The following is a 20,078-nucleotide window of genomic DNA, read 5'->3' as shown; positions in this document are numbered from 1 at the left end:
AATTTATATATAATGTATTCTATACATATTAATTCCCCATTTCCCACTTTTGTGAGAATGTTTGATTAAAAATGGGCTAAAAAATACCATAAAATAACAATTACAAAATTGATACAATTGGGTAAAACTATATAATATACTAAATAAGAGCAAACATTAGTGCTCTTGTGGTATGATTGAGCATTTCTCAGGCATATAGAGTGGTATAGCTGGATCTTGGGGGAGATTGATTCCCAATTTTCTAAGAAAGCACCATATTGGTTTCCAAAGTGGTTGTACAAGCTTGCATTCCCACCAGCAGTGGAGGAGAGTTCCCCTAGTTCCACATCCTCTCCAGCATAAAGTGTCTTCAGTGTTTTTGATCTTAGCCATTGTGACAGGCATAAGGTGGTATCTCAGAGATGTTTTGATTTGCATTTCCCTGATGATTAGGGATGTTGAGCAATTCCTTAAATGTCTTTCAGCCATTTGAGTTTCCTCTGTTGAGAATTCTCTGTTTAGTTCTATAGCCCATTTCTTAATTGGACTGTTGGTCGTTTTGATGTCTAATTCCTTGAGTTTCTTATATATTCTGGATATCAGTCCTCTGCCAGATGTGGGGTTGGTGAAGATCTTTCCCCATTCTGTAGGCTGTCGCTTTGCCTTGTTGACCATATCCTTTGCTCTAAAAAAGCTTCTCAGTTTCAAGAGGTCCCATTGATTGATTGTTTCTCTCAGTGTCTGTGCTACTGGTGTTATATTTAGGAAGTGATCTCCTATGCCAATGCATTCAAGACTACTTCCTACTTTCTCTTCTAGCAGGTTCAGAGTAGCTGGATTTATGTTGAGGTTCTTGATCCACTTGGACTTAAGTTTTGTGCACGGTGACAGATATGGATCTATTTACAGCCTTCTACATGTTGACATCCAGTTATGCAAGCACCATTTGTTGAAGATGCTTTCTTTTTTCCATTGTACACTTTTGGCTTCTTTGTCAAAAATTACATATTCATAGGTGTGTGAGTTAATGTCGGGGTCTTCAATTCGATTCCATTGGTCCACATGTCGGTTTTTATGCCGATACCAAGCTGTTTTTATTACTGTAGCTCAATAGTAGAGCTTGAAGTCAGGGATTGTGATGCCTCGAGCACTTGCTCAGCTATGTTCCTATCAGCATTGTTTGTAATAGCCAAAACCTGGAAACAACCTAGATGCCCTTCAACTGAAGAATGGATAAAAAAAAATTGTGGCACATAAACACAATGGAATACTACTCACAAGAGAAAACAATGACATCATGAGGTTTGCAGGCAAATGGATGGATCTAGAAAAAATCATCCTGAGTGAGGTAACCCAGACTCAGAAAGACAAATATGGTATGTACTCACTCATAGGAGGATACTAGATGTGGGACAAGGATGACTGGACTGCTACTCACATCACCAGTGAGGCTACCTGGAAAACAGGACCCCAAGAAATACACGGGGATTGCCCAATGATGGAGAAATGGCTGAGATCTACATGAACAACCTGGACATGAGTGGGAACAATGAAGGGCAAGGGTCGAGGGAAAGAGAGCAGGAGATCCCAGCTGGATCAAGAACAGAAAGGGAGAACAAGGAATAGGAGACCATGGTAAATGAAGACCACATGAGAAAAGGAAGAAACAAAGTGCTAAAGAGGCCCACAGAAATCCACAAAAATACCCCCACAAAAGACTGCTGGCAATTGTCGAGAGACAGCCGGGACTGGCCTACTCTGGTGATGGGATGGCCAAACACCCTAATAGTCATGCCAGAAACCCCATCCAAGGACTGAGGGATCTGGATGCAGACATCCACGGCTAGGCCCCAGGTGGAGCCCCGGGAGTCTAATTAGCGAGAAAGAAGAGTGTTTATATGAGGGAGAATTGTTGAAACCAAGGCTGGAATTAAGCACCTGGACAAATAGCCAAATGAATGGAAACACATGAACTATGAACCAAAGGCTGAGGGGCCCCCAACTGGATCAGGCCCTCTGAATAGGTGAGACAGTTGATTGGCTTGATCTGTTTGGGAGGCATCTAGGCAGTGGTACCAGGTCCTGGGCTCATTGCATAAGTTAGCTGTTTGAAAGCTGGGACTTGCCTGGCGGTGGTGGCGCACGCCTTTAATCCCAGCACTCGGGAGGCAGAGCCAGGTGGATCTCTATGAGTTCGAGGCCAGCCTGGACTACCAAGTGAGTCCCAGGAAAGGCGCAAAACTACACAGAGAAACCCAGTCTCGGAAAAACCAAAAAAAAAAAAAAAAAAAAAAAAAAAAAAAAAAAAAAAAGAAAAAGAAAAAGAAAGCTGGGACTTATACAGGGATGCTTGGCTCAATCTGGGAGGAGGAGACTGGACCTGCCTGGACTGAGCCTATCAGGTTGATTTCAGTCCTCCTCAGGGGAGGCTTTGTCTGGAGGAGGTGGGAATGGGGAGTGGGCTGGGGGGAAGGGGAGGGGGACAGGAAGAGGGAGAACAAGGGAATCTGTGGCTGTTATGTAGAACTGAGTAGTATTGTAAAATAACATAAATAAATAAAGAGCAAACATTATAGCTTCAACATATTATAATATGAATTTCACCCTGTTTCCAAATATGAATAAAATATAAACAAAGTTTTCACATGTAAAATTTGAAAATTCAAAATTTTAATAAATGATACACAGGCCACATTCTTTGATAATATTGAAATTTAGTTGGATATCAAGAAAGATGATAAAGAATTAACTAGAATAATATAGAAAAGAATTTAGAATTTTAGTAAAAATATATTGTATGTATTAACATTTGCACAGAAAGGTGATTCTGTGCAGATGTTAAGTGTGGCTCAACACATCAATCTATTTCCCCCATAGAGACACCAAGCAGTTAGAACAAATCATCTAGAGAAAGTGACTGACACTACCCAGTGATGATGTATCCTAGAGAACTAAATATATAAAATGGACAGCTAGCAGGAGCTAGCAAATACTGGAAAGAGATAGAATAAAACATTGGTTAAAGCAGAAACTAAATAAAATTTAGAATAAACACTAAAAAGTGTAATTCAAGAACAGTTTCATAATGTTAAAAACACAAAGCATTGATCTTTGCATTGACTGAGAGCTCTATATTCGAGGGTATGTATATCCAAAATGTTAAGAATAAGATATATTCTATCAAAGTTGCTAGACAACCAAAACACAAGCATCATCTTGGTGTCTAAGCAAAATAACAAGTTACACCAGAAGAAAAAAACTGAGGGCTGGAGAGCTGGCTCAGCTATCAAGAGCACTTGTCACTCTTGAAGAGGAACCTGGTTTGGTTCCCAGCACCAACATGTTGGCTTACAACCATCTGTAACTCCAGATCCAGGGCAACTGATGCCCTCATCTTTCCTCTGTGGGCACAGGGCATGAGTGATCCACAAACATACATGCAGTCAAAACACTCACGCACAGAATAAAATTAATAAATCCTAATTTAAAAAAAAATAAAATTGGAAATATTTCAACAAATTAAGTTAAGAAAATATTTTCACATATTTAGTATATCCAAGAAACATCAATTTGAACCTTAATTTTATTATTTCACATTTATTTCATTACTATTCAACTGAACTTTGCACATGTGATGGCATATGTACAGTACAGCAACTTTCACAAAGTTTTTATGTGGTTCTTATTTTTATTCATTATTTTATTGTTTATTCCCATAATTTGTCTTTACTTTCTTCTTCTAATATTAGTCTATTTTTTATATAATTTTGGAATCATGTATAGTTTTAATTTTTTTATATTTTAGTTATTCTACAAAGTAACAGGTTTGCTTGTGACATTTTCATTCATGCTTAGTTTTGGTTGAAACTCCCATGTGTTGCATGAGTCCTAAATGGTCTTATAATAAAAATCCTGAGCCAGATACTGGAATAAATGCTGAAAGATCAGAGGAAATAAGCCACAGCCACTTCTCACCTCACTAACTCCATGAATCTTCTGACTGAATGTCCCTGGGTCCTCAGCCAAAAGGGGAAATCCTGTCTCCACAAATCCTCAGATTGAATACCTCTTTCAGCTGACATGGCCTAATTTCTGTCTTCTCCTGCCTTATATTCCTTTCTCGGCCCAGTCATATGACTTCCTGTTTCAACCTTCCTAGTACTGGGATCAAAGACATGTGACTCCCAAGTACTGAGATTGTGTGATTCCAAGTGCTGGAATTAAAGATGTGTGCCACACACAACTGCCTGGCTGTTTCTCGTTTAAACTGGATTAATCTTATGTAGTCCAGGGTGGCTGAAAATATGGAGATAGGAAGATCCCTGTGATTTTCTGGGTAACCAATTTGGCTGAATCAAAGAATTTCAATTTCATAAATGACTGAAAATATAAGGTGGAGAAGAATTGGGGAAGATGCTTGATATTGACATCTTATATCCACAAACGTGCATACACACATACATAACACACATACACACATATAACACACACACACACACACACACACACACACACACACACACACACACACACATATCACAGCTCATTTTAACTTGGAGTTACCCTCTTCTGCTCTGTAAGAAGCAGAGCTAATTCCTTTATTCCATCATTGGGCCCCTTTTTGAACTTGTCTCTAATGTCTTTCCCTGTCTTTAACAATCTTTATTCCATTCTGCTCTTTTTGCAATACACTCAAGAGAACATGCTAAACTTATGTTTCTATTTATTGCTTGGAAATAGCTTTGTTTGAACTATAATGGTTATTTACCATGTTTTATTAGATGTAAATACTGTGTTTCATTAATGACATGAAATTATTTCTATTTGTGGGTAATTACACCTGTTTGCCTTGTGAATTATTGTTTTTATTTACACTATTCCCATGACTCATGTTTTGACTGTATTTCCATCTTTTTACTTAAAATTATTTATTTCCCCAAGACCTAACAATAGAATGCAAATCTGAATTCCAAGTGTTTCTTTAACATCTGCAATCATTAGGACATGTCTAAATTCATATAACCATATTTTCTTTGGGGATCTTAGCCTCTTGTTCTACCTGTAGAACCAAGGTTAACCTGTAAGCTCCACTTGCCCAAGGACAGATAAATTCCTTCCAGTGTGGGGGGCTGTGGTTCTTGGAAAATTATAAGCCACATCTTTTCACTCCCCTAAACATGTTCATTTGACCCAACTGCACTGGATGTGCTTGATTGGAGCAGGCGAGAGGTACATACACAGGACATATATCAGGATGTATGTGTGCCCCTGAGAGGAAATGCAATGAATTGTGAGTTTCACCTTTTTAAACTTCTGTAAAAACATAGCTCCTGGTCATTTTTTATGAACCCATAAATAGAACTGACCACAGTCCAACATCCTGGCCAGTATTTATTTATTTGTTTATTTATTATTTATTTATTTACTTAGTTTTTCAATCCAGAGTTTCTCTGTGTAGCCCCTGCTGTTGTGGAACTTACTCTGTAGACCAGGCTGGCCATGAACATAGAGATCTTCCTTGTTCTGCCTCCCAAGTGCTTCGATTCAAGGTATGCACCACCGCTGCTCGTTAGCCAGTATTTAATTAAAGCTTGATGCAAATTTGGCTCAAAATTGTGGAAATGGTCCTTCTCTGTCAATTTTCAGGTTCAACAGTCTCTGTAACCAAAGTTCCAAGTGAGAAATCTGACATTTTTTTATTCCCTAAACTTTTGTAGGTAATCTGTCAAAGAAATAATATATTCTGCAAGTACTGCTAACTTACAGATTACTAAAGGTAAGTATAAATGGGAACACATGTGATGACATACTGATATCCTATGAGATGTCAAAAGTATTTTACAAAGGCAAATGTAACAACTTTTATTTCGTCATTAATTAACTTGAGTTCCCTGGTTTAAAATCAATGAGGAAAAAAATCCTTTTGGGAGAAATCTGCAAGCAAAATGGGTATCTTAGAAAGGAGATGGATTGGATTTGAATATTTCTTTTAAAACTGGTATAATAGGTTATTGAAAAATCCAACCAAAGATATTTGCTGTCTTTCTCTTCGCAGGACTAAGGTAACAATGAAGGGAAAAGCTATTGCAAAATAAAAATAGTGCTTATATGAAAAACATTAGGAATTATCCAGGGTGTCTTCTACAACACTCTATACACACTTATATGCTCTTATATATCCTCTTGAGCTATAATTTCCAAAAGGTGAGAATCATAGAATTATAACAATCAACCATTCAACATAGGAGAAGAGTCAGAGTGTTTCAGGGACAGGGTACAGAGAGTTAAGCTAACAAAACCCGAGATTTTATTCCAATACTCAAACACACACCTAATAAAACTAGGGGAAAAAACAGAACAAACAGCAACAACAAAAAATAATAAGTATCACTAGAACTGGGTGTAATGGACTGTAATCTCCAGACTTGGGAGGCTAATGCAGGGGGATTGTCAAGACATAAAAGCCAGCTTGGGCTACAGAGTAGGTTCCATACTAGCCTGGGCTATGTAGCATTATCATACCTCAAGAGGGGAAAAATTATACATAACATACATACATTTGGGAATATTGTTCTGTTTTTGTAAATAAAGTTGACCTGATTATTATTGCTCCTGGATGATTTTATGTTCAAAATTTAAAAGCTAATTGGATGCATTTGAATCAGAAGTGAATTTTTATCAACTTCAATTTTTTCTTGTTTCATTATTAATTTTTTGTAATAAAATTCTATATTAGCCATTTGAGATACATTTGAACAGACTGAAAACAATTAATAGAAAAGTATGTTCTCAGTTCGTTGTGCTGTGTAATCTCTAGTTGGAAACAATGAATATATTGCATTAACTCCCTTTTTATAAAATTCTAGATAAAGAAGATCAATTGATGAAATATTTAAATGGATAAATCAACTGTGTCATTGTTCTCAATGGATACAAATAAGCAATATTAATAGCACTGATATCACAAGTAACTGAAAAGAGGCCTTATCTTGGTTCCTGTGGTCTCCTGCATTTTAAGAACATCTTAAATCTTTCTTAACTCTCCCCTGTTTATCTATTGAGTCAACAGGTAAATGTGGCTTGAGTTGAAGAAGATTGGTTATAGATTTCTTGTGGCTTCTCTTTATTGTTAACCCATCCTCCTGATTGCAAGATAATGAAGGAGTTACTTTTCTTAGCAGAAGCTGGGTACAGGAATGTTAATTTATATTACAGAAGACCACATGTTTCTTGTGTTTGCTACATTCCAACTGCTGAGATTTGAAAATTACTGCTGAGGCTTGGTAAATATTCTCATTTTGGCTTTTCCAACTCTATATCAGAAACTTCAACAAAAATCCTATATGCAAAATGCAAAAATAAAAATATAGTGTATCATTTTTTTAGTTTAATCTATGAATCTATTTGCTTAATAACTTCTCTGTATCATCCATAGGAACTCACTACAACTTTTAATTGTATTTGAGGGGAAAGCTCACTGGCAATAAAAATTAAAACTTGATTAATAGTGTGTACATTTTTAATGTAATATTTTAGGGTTATAGGTTATTGGTAGATCAAGTAAACAGGTGTTGAAAAATTCTATTCTGGCATATATATATATATATATATATATATATATATATATATATATATATATATATACTTCTGTTTGCATAAAGACTATAAGTTGCACAATAAAAGCTGGGCATTTATCTTTGGGCATAAGTTATGGAATGTTTCCAAGATATGAGTGTAGGGTTGAGAATTTTCTTGGCCATTCCTTGTAAAAACTTGCATACTTCTCACAGAGGAATTTATGGCATTCAATTATCATCTTAATATTTGAGATGAAGTGGAAACAAACTGTTCAAGGCTTCAGAGAATGGATGGATTATAGCAGCCTTTCCACCTTTCCCTGATACATTTCTTACAAGTGTGCAGTAAGATCTGAGGCTGTCCTTAGCATTTATTACAGCATTTGTGTATTTGTATATTTCCCAGAAGCCTGGAGAAGTCCATACATTGACAGTCTTTATAGAGCACACATGCTTTCTGCTTTACATTTTTTAAAAACTAGGCGACTGTGATTAGGAATTTCAGCTTTTAGACAGCTTGACATCTCACAGAAACACATTCTATGAGTTGACACATTTCTCATCCCATTTACCTCTCAATCTGAAGTATACATAAGAAATGAGCATGGTAGCAGAAACCATCAGTGTACATAGAATGACGCTTATATCTTCCAACCACAAAGTATCCAATTCAAAATGTGCATCTGAAACAGGAACTTGGGAGAATTGCAAAGATTAGGAAATTTGCAGCAGATATGGTAAGGCTGTACTACAGAAGTATGATAGATTCACTTCTTAGGTTCTACTGCTCTGTGCCGTATGGATGTATGAGTGTAGGAGAAGAGGCTAAGTTATCCCAATACCTTACAAAATAGACTTCAAACCAAATAAATGAAAAAAAAGTAAAAATAAAAAGGGGAACTTCACTTTGACCAATGAAATTATCTGCCCATCTTTTATGACTAGATTCTTACACTGTCTATAAAGCTCTGATGGATCACTCATATAACAAATATATTGATGAATTTGTGTATTAACTCTAGTTTGATTTTAGGCTGTGTCCAAATCTCACAAGAGAAAGTTAACGAAAAAAAAAATACCGAAAATCTACCTCAAGTTTGTGAGTTCTGCATTCAGCTTTTGGGCTATAATACCACATTACTATAAAGAATTACCCCATCTTCAATTTTACCTTGTTTATATAGCTTCCATTACACCTACAAAATTGAGGCAGATGCACACAATAATGTAGAACAGGTAAGGTAGTTCAGGAGCCTGTTGGTCTTGCTATCCAAACAAGCATCACTTTTCTTTAGGCAAATGTCTTACCAGTGACTAGTCATTCGGTAAAAAGGATATTTACTATACATACACTTGATGGTACTTACCTCTTTCTTTCTTATGCATCCACAACATGACTCCTATGACAATCGATACTGAAAACACCATTATCAATATGCCTATCACCCAAGGAGCAGCGCAGGTGTACCAGCTACCTAAAGAAACAAAGTTATAATCATTAGTTATGATGTAGAGATACCTTAGGTTTGAAAAGTATATAAGGAAAGCAAGAGCTGTAATCTGATATCATCTCCCTGTGTTTATTAGAACATAACATGACTTAGGACTGAAGATCAGAGGGTTGGCATGAGGAAGGGACAGAAGGCTTTATAGGATGGAAACAGTTCCAGACAGAGACCTGACAAGCCTGCAGAAAGAGGATCATCTTTACTTTGCTTCCTCTTATCTATCAGTCTGTGATGTGATAATTCTTGTTATAAAATTAATACCACCCCCTTGGAAATGATCCACTCACTACCTTGTATACAAAAGTTAGTAAAATGTTAGGGGTTCAAAGTGTGCCAATGAGAAACAGTTGAATAACGGGAGGAGATTTTTACAGTAAAACTCTATTTAAAAATATTTTTGACTGTAAATCAATAGATTCAGAAAAGCCATGGTTAACCCTTGATAGCTGAACAAATATAAGACACACAGTATAAGTTCTATATTAATTCTTTTTAATTTTGAGATAATATGCTTTTGTTATTTCCCTCTTCCCTTTTCTCCCTCTAAACCTTCCAATATTACCCCACCCCATTGATCTCTTTCAAATTCATGGCCTACTTTTTCATTAACTGTTGTTACATACACATAGGTGCATATGGCATGAACTCTAAGGATGCAATACCATCATGCATGCTTCAGTGGTAACCAACATTATTACCTTCTCAACAAGAAGGAATCGTGACTGATAAAGGAACCTGACCAACCATCCAGGGCTAGCAAAATCATAGATCTTGCAGGAGAACCTACAAATGTCACTTTACTAACTGGGCCTTCATAATCTCTAAGTATATTCTAAGTATTTATCCTTAAACTTACATTCTTAAAGAATGCAGTAACAGTGTACAGATGTACCTCAGTTGATAAATACTGTGTGTAGCACAAATCTTAAAACGTCTTATTAATAAAAACAAACCCGGAGCTAGGTACTGGGGTGAACGCTGAAAGATCAGAGAAACAGAACAGGCGACATCCAACCTCACCTTGACAATTCCTCAGATGATCTTGTTTCCTCAAACTGAAAGCCGCTGTGTCCTCATTTGAATGGATCTCAGCTGAAATAAAAGCTCAAGGTTTAACAAAACTCTAGTTCCTAGTCCTCAGGCCTTATATAATTTTCTGTTTTCTGCCATCGCTTCCTGGGATTAAAGGCGTGAGTCACCATGCCTGGCTTTTTCCAGTGTGGCTTTGAACTTGCAGAGATCCAGATGGATCTCTGCCTTTGGAATGCTAGGATTAAAGGTGTGTGTGCCACCATTTTCTGACCTCTATATCTAGTGACTGCTCTGTTCTCTGACCCCAGATAAGTTTATTAGGGTGCACAATATATTGGGAAACACAATATCATCACAACTGTGCTAAGTATGTACAAATCCCTGGGATCGGTCCCTAGCATTGAATAAAATCATAGACCTTCTTGGACTGAGTCTATCAGGTCGATCTCAGTCCTCGGGGGTGGCCTTGATCTGGAGGTAGTGGGAATGGGGGGTGGGCTGAGCAGAAGGGGAGGGGGGCAGGAAGGGGGAGAACAAGGGAATCTGTGGCTGTTATGTAGAACTGAATAGTATTGTAAAATAAAATAAATAAATAAATAAATCATATTTGCAACAATTCTCGTATGAGCGAGAATTGTTGAGACCAAGGTTCGATAAAGCACAGGGACAAATAGCCAGACTAATGGAAATACATGAACTAGGAACCAATGGCTGAGGGGCCCCCAACTGGATCAGGCCCTCTGAATAGGTGAGACAGTTGATTGGCTTGATCTGTTTGGGAGGCATCCAGGCAGTGGAACTGGGTCCTGTGCTCATTGCATGAGTTGGCTGTTTGAAACCTGGAGTTTATGCAGGGACACTTGGTTCAGCCTGGGAGGAGGGGACTGGACCTGCCTGGACTGAGTCCACCAGGTTGATCTCAATCCTCGGGGAGTCTTTGCCCTGGGGGAGATGGGAATGTGGGGTGGGCTGGAGGGAAGGGGAAGGGGGCGGGAGGGGGGAGAACAAGGGAATCTGTGGCTGATATGTAGAATTAAATTATATTGAAAATAAAATAAAATGATAAAAAAAATCATATTTGCAGCACACACCTAAGTGTTAGGGAGGTGAAAGTAAACAAACCATTTTCAAGGAATCCCCAGGGACAGTAAAACTGGAGCCAGTCTTGACTACCTGACTACCTGACTTTCAGGCATTCCTCTCTATATCCCTTAGATGCAGGGGTAGAAAACAGGAGCTATTGGAGTATGCCAGCAAGTTCAAACTACAATATCACTTTTCAATGTGAACAAGAAATTCAAGAACTTCAGAAATGTGTAAAATCACTAAGAATGAATTCCTCAGCTGATGTCTAAACTACATGTGGAAGGAGATCTAGAATGCCTAATTGTGCTCTTCCAAAAGGGGTCTGTATTTGAGACTTTTTTTTTCAAGAGCACCTTCAAGGCCAAGACAGATTTATATATATTCTTCTATACTCCTCTCCTGAGTGCAGCATAGTTGAGAACAGATGCAAACTTTGTCTCCTATAATAAGTAAATTACCAGATGTTACAATTAGTACACATCCCTTTGATCTATTTTCACTTTGCTGTGACAAGTGACCGCTTTATAATCATTTTACCATGTAACGTTGAGAACTTCACTGTTACCCTTGACAACGTTTTTGGATCCTTGAAGAAATGAAGTGACAAATCTGTGAAAACGGTATTAAGTTTTGAAAAGTTCTCTAGGTTAGTTTGAATTTCTGTCACGATAGGACAAATTCCAGCATGAATGGGGTTCTAGGACCCCAAGTTTTATAAACAACATTGTCAACAGCTCCGGTAGAAAGATAAGACAATCTAGGAACAAGGAATACCTAAGGACACACATCTAATTGATGACATGAGGCATTAGAGCATTCTAAAAGTAGAGGTTTGGAAATCAATGTTCATTCAGCTTTAGCCACCCCTCCCCACTTTCCCACTTTTTATCTCTCATCCTTCAATCCTACTTACGTTTACGTCTGTAACATAGCTGAGAACTGGAAACCATTATAGAGAACACCATCACAGATAATATTATGCCCAGAATTGTTTTCCAAATCTTATTCCATGAAAAAAATGCATCTGAAATAGATGGTCACAAATCTTAGAATGTAGGAAACATTAAGTGTTTAGACTCATCCAGTAACAAATGATGATGCCTTCAAGGTGTGTTCTTATTCAAGATCTCATATCTCTGGCATATTAGATGTAATACACTTTGGAGAAATTTATTGTGGGCCCAATGAAAAGCATGGCAGGTCTGGAATAAAGGTAAGCCAGGTATGAGTTAGTGTAAGACTGGTATAAAATTATTCCCTCCCACTCCCTTACAGGAGCTTCTTCAGTGAAAGGGAAGAGGCAAAGCTAAGTGCTCCTTGCCTCTGCCTGTGACTAAAACACAGTTCTCAAGTAACCATGATAAAGTCATCCCTAACTCCACCCTCCAGTGCTTTGTCTAAGTTCTCATACAGTGTGCAGTACGGAATTTATATACGGATGACCTTGAACTCCTGATCTCTTGCCTCTACCTCTCTAGTACTGGGATTACTGGGGTACAACAAGCCTGTTGTATGTGGTGCTAGAGATTGGACCCATGGCTTTGTGCATTCTGGACAAATGTTCTGTCAACTGTGCTATATCTTTAGTCTTAAAACTTGTTTTTCAAACAGCATATCTTCTTAAGGAAGATATGATTCTTAAAATATGCTTTTTATGATTAACTCAAGTTGTAAATAAATAACAAGTACTGCCCATTTTCTTTCTTGTTTTTTATGTATATATTTGTTATAAATACATTATATATGTGTGTATGTTTTATATATATGTTTCTATACACATAGTATGCTATATGTATGTATGTTTGTGAGAAAGAGTATGTCTGTGTATGTATATATGCATATACACATATGCTATGAACAATGAAAGGGGGATAGATTGTTTAAACTTTGTTTATATCTTGGAATTATGTATCTTCCTATTTCTGACACAACTATAGTACAAAGCTTTACTTCCTTTTGAAGATTTAATTGAATGAGAAAATGAAATTGAGTGAAAAATAAATGCTGAGATATTTTGAAGAAACTAAATTTCTAAAGTGTTAGGTGAGTTATCCCTATATAATTCTTTTGAGTTTTCAGCATGCCTCCCTTCATCTCAATCTTACATTGGTATCATGAATGCATATAAACAATTGACAAATGCATGATTATTTGGCAGTTTATAAAGGCACATTTTGAGTTTTATTTCAATTGACTTATTTAAATCAGTGTTCTTTGAAGATAATATAATATGAAATATTTGAAACAGTTTATACATATCAGTATATACAACCAACAAAGATTAGACTTTTTTGCTTTTGCAATATAGGTAGGTGAAGGCCAATAATATAATTAAGTTATACAGTTGGTTAAAGTACACTAATGCTAAAATAATAAGAAATGGCAAAATATCAGAATCCCATGTGTGTGAAGGGACAGATCATATGCTTTTAGGAATTTTATCTAAGTAGTCTTTAATTAAATGGTTGATAGTTGATCAGAGGACAGTTAAAGAAATAAGAGAGTGAGTAGAAGTTATAGCATGCTGAGAATAAAAGACATCAGAGTGAATATCTAAGAGCAGGAGTTAGTCTCTATGGATGAAAAGCAGCCGAGTCCATGTGAGTAGATTGGTGTGGACAATGAAAACCCATAGGAGATGAGATCATATAAGGTAATGGGCACATCCAACACAGAACACTGTGAGGCATTTTATTCTGGGGAAAATGGGGTGAATTTTCAAGGACTTGAACAGAGAGTAATGTTTCATGACTACTATTTTAATTAGTATTTCCTTCTCTTGGTTGATTATATCTAATTATGGGCAAAAGTAGCAATGGGAAATGTCAAGGATTGTATTGCTAAAACTGAGCATGGATGATGAAGTCTTAAAATTGGATGGCATGGGAAAAAGTGGTCAAAAGTTATGATAAAGAATACAGTCATCAACATTGACTCCTTTTTTCCCTCTGACCTGATCTTTTATGAGTTTCTCTATCTCTCAATATATATTAAACTCCAGGAGCATAGGTCTGACAAACATCCTGTACCGTGAGAAGATTGTTTCCCAGTCCTTACAAAGCATGGTACCAGTACCATGGTGTCCTCCTTAAAACCCCTCAACTCTTTCATTTATTCATTCTCTTCTAATAATTTACAAATGCTGATGCTACTGTAGGACAGCCATCAGATTTGTCTTTTCACTTTGACTACACTAAAATTAAAGTTCCACATCATATATTACCATTAACATCCTTCTCTAAATTTTATTAAGCTTACAAATTTATTTATTTGTGATGGGGATATTTGTGTGTGTGTGTGTGTTTGTGTGTGTGTGTGTGTGTGTGTGTGTGTGTGTGTGTGTGTGTGTGGTCATACATGCACATCAGACCAGAGGACTACTGTGTGAGTGGATTCTTACTTTTTACCATGTGAGTCCCTTGGATCAAACTCAGTCCACTCACCATCAAGATCTTTAACTTTGAAATACAGGATTGAATCTAGATCACTGAATCCAAGAATCAAATTTCTGCTTTGAGATTACAATAACAATGAGACTCTAGATATATTTTAAAGAGATCTACTTCCATATAGAAAGAAGTCAAGAATTACTTCAAAATTTTTGTTTAGAGAAGTTGAATGTGTGATTTGGAAGGCAGCAAATTAATCAAGCTTCTGCCCTGCTAGCTAGCTTGTATAGTACTGGAAGTTTCTATGAAGGTGACTGGTGGAGAAAAGACATCAATAGTCCTGCCTAGTGCTGAACGCTGCATACTATAATACTGAGGTGCCAAGTGAGATGGGGCAACAGCGGCACAACTATAATAGGGTAACTGTTTTCTGATTTTGTTTGACACCTCCTCCATGGGAGGGAATTTCATCCTTGATATTGCAATCTTGGTCAAAAGCCTATGGCTCAGAAACTCATAAACACTAGTGTAGAAAATGCTGTTGTTACTTTTCGCAGTATTTGTGTTGACTGATTGTCTTCTAAATAATTGTGTTTACACCCATAGACCTAGACTCTTCTCAACTTTTGTCAGAGAAGCTTCCTTTGCAATGGGCAATAGCCAATGGTCAAAATTCTAAGAAGAAGAAACTGGGTACCTCTAAACATGACATCTGTATTAGTCCCACCATCATTAAGGTTCAGGGAACATTTCAGAAGTGACGACAGAAAGAATCTAAGAGCCAGAGGAAGGAGGGGATGAGTGCTATAAAATGATTTATTCTAGACATGGCATGGATGTTGCACAGAGGGATGCATAGCAGGTATACCAGACCTTCATAAGAGCAAGCCAGTCAAACTCCTAGCATAGATGGGGGTCTGTGTCCTCCAGGTCCCATTCCAAACTGAGGAAGTATTTGCAGTAGATAGTGTCTGAGAGAAGATAATTCATTCTCTGTTGAGGATGTAGCCACTTAGAGGTTTCCCATGGTCCAGTGGATGCCCTACAGTGCTTCACATATGGGGAGCACTAAAGGGACACACTGGGTTACCAATTACAAAAAAACAAAACATGGAGTTGGGAGATGTGTGTGTTGAGGAGGATAAGGGGGTAGCTGAAAGGGGAGATGGGTATGATCATATTTCACTATATATATATATATGTGTGTGTGTGTGTGTGTGTGTGTGTGTGTGTGTGTGTGTGTGTGTGTGTGTAAAATCCTGCCAATTAAAGTTTTGAAATTGCCATAGAACTCCAATATCTAGAAGGCAAAGAAGTAAAATAAATGAATGTGGAAAAGACAATAGGCAAGATAAAAACAACATGATGAATAAAACTAAAATAAATGAGTGCTTTGGAAATGAAGTCAAGAACAGAAATGAATCATCCTGTGTAGTTTTAAATTATCTGCAATAGCTGATATTGAAGAACAAATACTCAGACTTTACCTGATAGGACAACACTTGTCCTTTGCTCTTGGCCTGTCAGAGGGTTCTGAAAGCAGCAAATGACTTTCTGGGAGGAGCTGTCTTTAACGAGAAGGGTAGTGTTCATAATGAACAGTTTGTCTCCATCCTGTGAATGAGATTTTGAAGCAGCTGGAATGACCTTTCCTCTGTCATCTCTCCATTCTATGAGAGGCCGTGGGAACCAACCTCCAGAGTGACACTCCACTATTAAACCTTTGGTATTAGGAGGATGCAGGTGGATCTGTACCCGCAAGTTTACAGCTGGTTGGGAACACAAGAATAAAACAGCATTTTTAAGTGAATGAAATGGGGAATAGTACAGAAAAATAAAACTCTCTCCTCCATTTTGACTGAAGCCTGAAGAGTCAAGAGCTCTGATTGCATGAGTTTCAAAAATAGGGAAGAACTTACTATACAGTCGCAGTACACCATTAGCAAAATGTTCTATATGACCAGGTGCTTGTCACATAAACACAGGTGATTGTTTCATTTATCTACTGATTCACTAACAAATATTTACTTCTTATTAATTTGAGACTAGTCTGGGACATTGAAATATGATAATAAATAAAAATCAATATTTCCTCATACAATCTGTGTCTTAAAATATTTTTCCATGGTAAACATTTAATCACCCTGGAGCCCCAATTTTAAATGTTGAAGTCAACAATATCATAAATGCAATTTTGAGTCTTTAATTGAAACTTAAATTTTATATTCTGTGTATCCAGTTGATATTTACATACAGTGTATTTCATATGAAATAAGTAATACATTGGTGTTTTCAAAATACAATGCATACTAATTTAGATCAAGTTAATGTCTTTGAAAGTGTTAGAACATTATCTGGGACATAAGACTTGCCTAAAATGTGGAGAAGAAAGAATTGTGATTCAACATAACCCACAAATAACTGTCTAAAATAGCTTTCTGATAGAATATATTCTACATATTTGCTGTCTGATCCAATCCTACTTTCTAAATGACATGATTAAACCCTTAAAATGTGGCAAGTGATATTTCAGAAGCGAATGACTTATTTTAGGTAATTAATTTAAATCAATTGAAATTATATATATATATATATATATATACATATATATACACTGTGGTACTCTTTCTTTTTCTTACATTCTTCCTTCATCCCTTTCTTTTTTCATACAGGTCTTACTATGGAATCCTGGCTGGACTGGAATTCTCTATATACACATGACTAGCCTAGAACTCTGTGTACACTAGGCTGGCCTTGATCTCATGGAGATCTGCCTACCTCTGCCTCCTAAGTACGTGGATTAAAGACCTGTGCCAACACACCTGATCTAAGTGAAAAATAAAATTTGTAAAACTGATCTTAGTAATAAACCAATATAATATAGACACAGAAACATTAGGTTGAGAGAAAATATAAGGTTCACAAATATTAATTATGTATAGTCTGAAACACATATGCTCAAAGTACAAATCACTTCATTTTACTTCAACTCACTTTCCTGCCATTATTTTGCCATTCATAACAGTTTACAGGGTTGAGAAGAAAAATTTAAATGTTACATAGTTGCAGACACTGACGATACAGGAATGTTAACCTCACATTAAGTAGCCAGTGAATTGATTTAAGGAGAATTGGGAATAAAAATTACCACAAAGAAAACTATTTTAAAGTTAAAGTCACTGGTAAAAATCACATTTTATTACCATGTTATTAGAAATTGCTGAAAAAATAAAACAAACCTAAAAGTGTTTTGTAGATATGTTAGAAATCTAGCAATTTTTGTAAACCTAAAATAGAATTTACTGATAGACTTGACGTGTACTTGGCCATAATTTTATTTTTGATCTAAATAAAATACAAAGTTTGTAAAACTGATCTTAGTAATAAGCCAATATAATATAGACACAGAAACATTGAACATTTCACTAAGTTTCAAACCCTGATGGATTGAGAATGTGGATTCATAGGAACCTCAGAAAGATCCATGCCTACCTGTGACCTTGACCTCTGTTATGTGCTCTTCATAAAAATCGCCATCTTTGAAGACACAATGGTAAGGACCATCATCATCAACAGTCACGCTAAGGATCCTGAGGGTCACTATCCCTTCTCCAATGGCATCTTTCAGGAGTTCTGTCCTCTCCACATACTTAGAGGTAGTTTCTCCATGCAGGTCTTTACCATCCCTGTACAAGTGTACTGGCTGTGTATAATGGTTCCGGAACCAGCGTATCTCCATGTGCTGTGCATTTTGTGGTGGAGACAACTGACAACTGAGTTCCAGGGTTCTACCCAGTGGAACCAAGACTGGACCCTCTGAACCAGTCACTGTGAACTGCTCTGGTAAGGAAAACAAGAACTTAAGGTAGTAGTGACAGGACATAACATATTTTATTTAAATCAGTCTTTCCCTATTCCCATCCTGCCTGCCTCTCCCTCTTCCCCTTCTGCCTGTTTCTCCTCAACACACAACAGAAAAAAAATCTCTTTATTAATAGCTACTTCATCCCAAAGATACCTTAATTTATACATTTAACTGATTTTAATATTTGATGTTCTTCATAATAAACCATTGAATAAATTTATGCTTTTTTCTGGCAAAGTTACACAGAACTTCTTAAATTGTATAATTCTTATATTTGTTCATTTCTGCTTGGTTCTTAATCATTGAATATTTACTTATCTCCCTCCTTCACTCACTATAATCTCTTACCATGGAACCCTCTCATCTGTCTTCAGAATCATCAACAAGATACACTAAAGTACCACAATCTACCCCTGTAAGCATGCCCCAGTTAAAACATCTTTGTTGTTGCTTTTTCTTTTGATTCAAGGTGGTTACAGCAGATTTTATTTCAGGTTAGAATTCATAAATTTTCAAATTTGACAATGAGTCCCTAACTGGAATACAGTGTGGAAATAGAAGACATTTTATAGTCTCTCATTTCTGTTTTGTCATACTTACTAAATGTAAGAAGAAGAAAAAAGTTGATCATCTTAGTATTCTAAGTTTCCCAGTAAGAAACTTGCTTAAATTTCAATCTCTTCTGTCATTATTCTAAGTTTATCAACATTATGAAATCAATTTAAGTTTTTTCTTTTGAAGCTAAACTTTTCCAAGTGCTAATGTATAGTTGATAAATTGATGTTTAATAATAATAAAATTGTTTTTCATAAAGAACAAAATAAGGTCTTAAATGTATATTTTATAAAAAGAATTTGACAATGTTCCTTCTCTTTCAATTTTGGGGAATAATTTGAGGAGTATTGGTGTTAACTCTTCTTTGAAAGTCTGGTAGAATTCTGCACTGAAACCATCTGGCCCTGAGCTTTTTTTGGTTGGGAAATTTTAATGACTGCTTCTATTTCCTTAGGGGTTATAGTTCTCATTAAATTGCTTATCTGATCTTGATTTAATTTTGATAATTGGTATCTATCAAGAAATTTGTCCATTTCTTTTAGATTTTTCAGTTTTGTGGAATACAGGTTTTTTGAAGCATGACTTAATGATTCTCTGGATTTCCTCAGTGCCTGTTGTTCTGCCCCCTTTTCATTTCTGGTTTGTTAATTTTGATATTCTCTCCCTGCCTTTTAGTTAGATTGAATAAGGATTTGTCTGACTTTATTTTCTCAAAGAACCAACTCATTGTTTCATTGATTCTTTGTATTATTTTCTTTGTTTCTATTTTACTGATTTTAGCCCTCAGGTTGAGTATTTCCAGCCATCTATTCCTCTTTGCTGTGTTTGCTTCTTTTTCTTCTGGAGCTTTCAGGAGTGCTGTTATGTCACTAGTATGAGATTTCTCCAATGAGATTTCTCTACGCAGGCATAGTAGTGCTATGAACTTTCCTCTAAGCACAGCTTTCAATGTGTCTCATAAGTTTGGGTATGTTGTCCATTAATTTTTATTGAGTTCTAGGAAGTCTTTGATTTCCTTATTTATTTCTTGTTTGACCCAGTGGTAATTTAGTTGAGAATTGTTCAGTTTCCATGAGTTTGTAGGCTT

General features: G+C 36.5%; 1 protein-coding gene across 1 annotated transcript in view; it reads right to left on the bottom strand.

Moving 5' to 3' along the window:
- Window positions 1-2,787: 2,787 nt before the first annotated feature.
- LOC102904644 (selection and upkeep of intraepithelial T-cells protein 1-like) overlaps window positions 2,788-20,078 on the bottom strand; it is a 28,548-nt gene continuing 11,257 nt past the window's right edge. The window contains exons 3-9 of the mRNA XM_076564775.1: window positions 18,064-18,411; window positions 16,059-16,340; window positions 12,102-12,206; window positions 11,605-11,619; window positions 8,924-9,031; window positions 8,129-8,251; window positions 2,788-5,637 (exon numbers count right to left, since the gene is read on the bottom strand). Of these exons, the coding sequence (XP_076420890.1) occupies window positions 5,615-5,637; window positions 8,129-8,251; window positions 8,924-9,031; window positions 11,605-11,619; window positions 12,102-12,206; window positions 16,059-16,340; window positions 18,064-18,411 (1,004 nt within the window). The 3' untranslated portion in view covers window positions 2,788-5,614. The remainder of the gene's footprint in view (window positions 5,638-8,128; window positions 8,252-8,923; window positions 9,032-11,604; window positions 11,620-12,101; window positions 12,207-16,058; window positions 16,341-18,063; window positions 18,412-20,078) is intronic.

This window comes from Peromyscus maniculatus, chromosome 2 (genome assembly GCF_049852395.1).
Source record: "Peromyscus maniculatus bairdii isolate BWxNUB_F1_BW_parent chromosome 2, HU_Pman_BW_mat_3.1, whole genome shotgun sequence".
NCBI classification, from domain to species: Eukaryota; Metazoa; Chordata; class Mammalia; order Rodentia; family Cricetidae; genus Peromyscus; species Peromyscus maniculatus.
The sequence above is the reverse complement of the archived record's forward strand: the minus strand, read 5'-3'. Positions and strand labels throughout refer to the sequence as shown.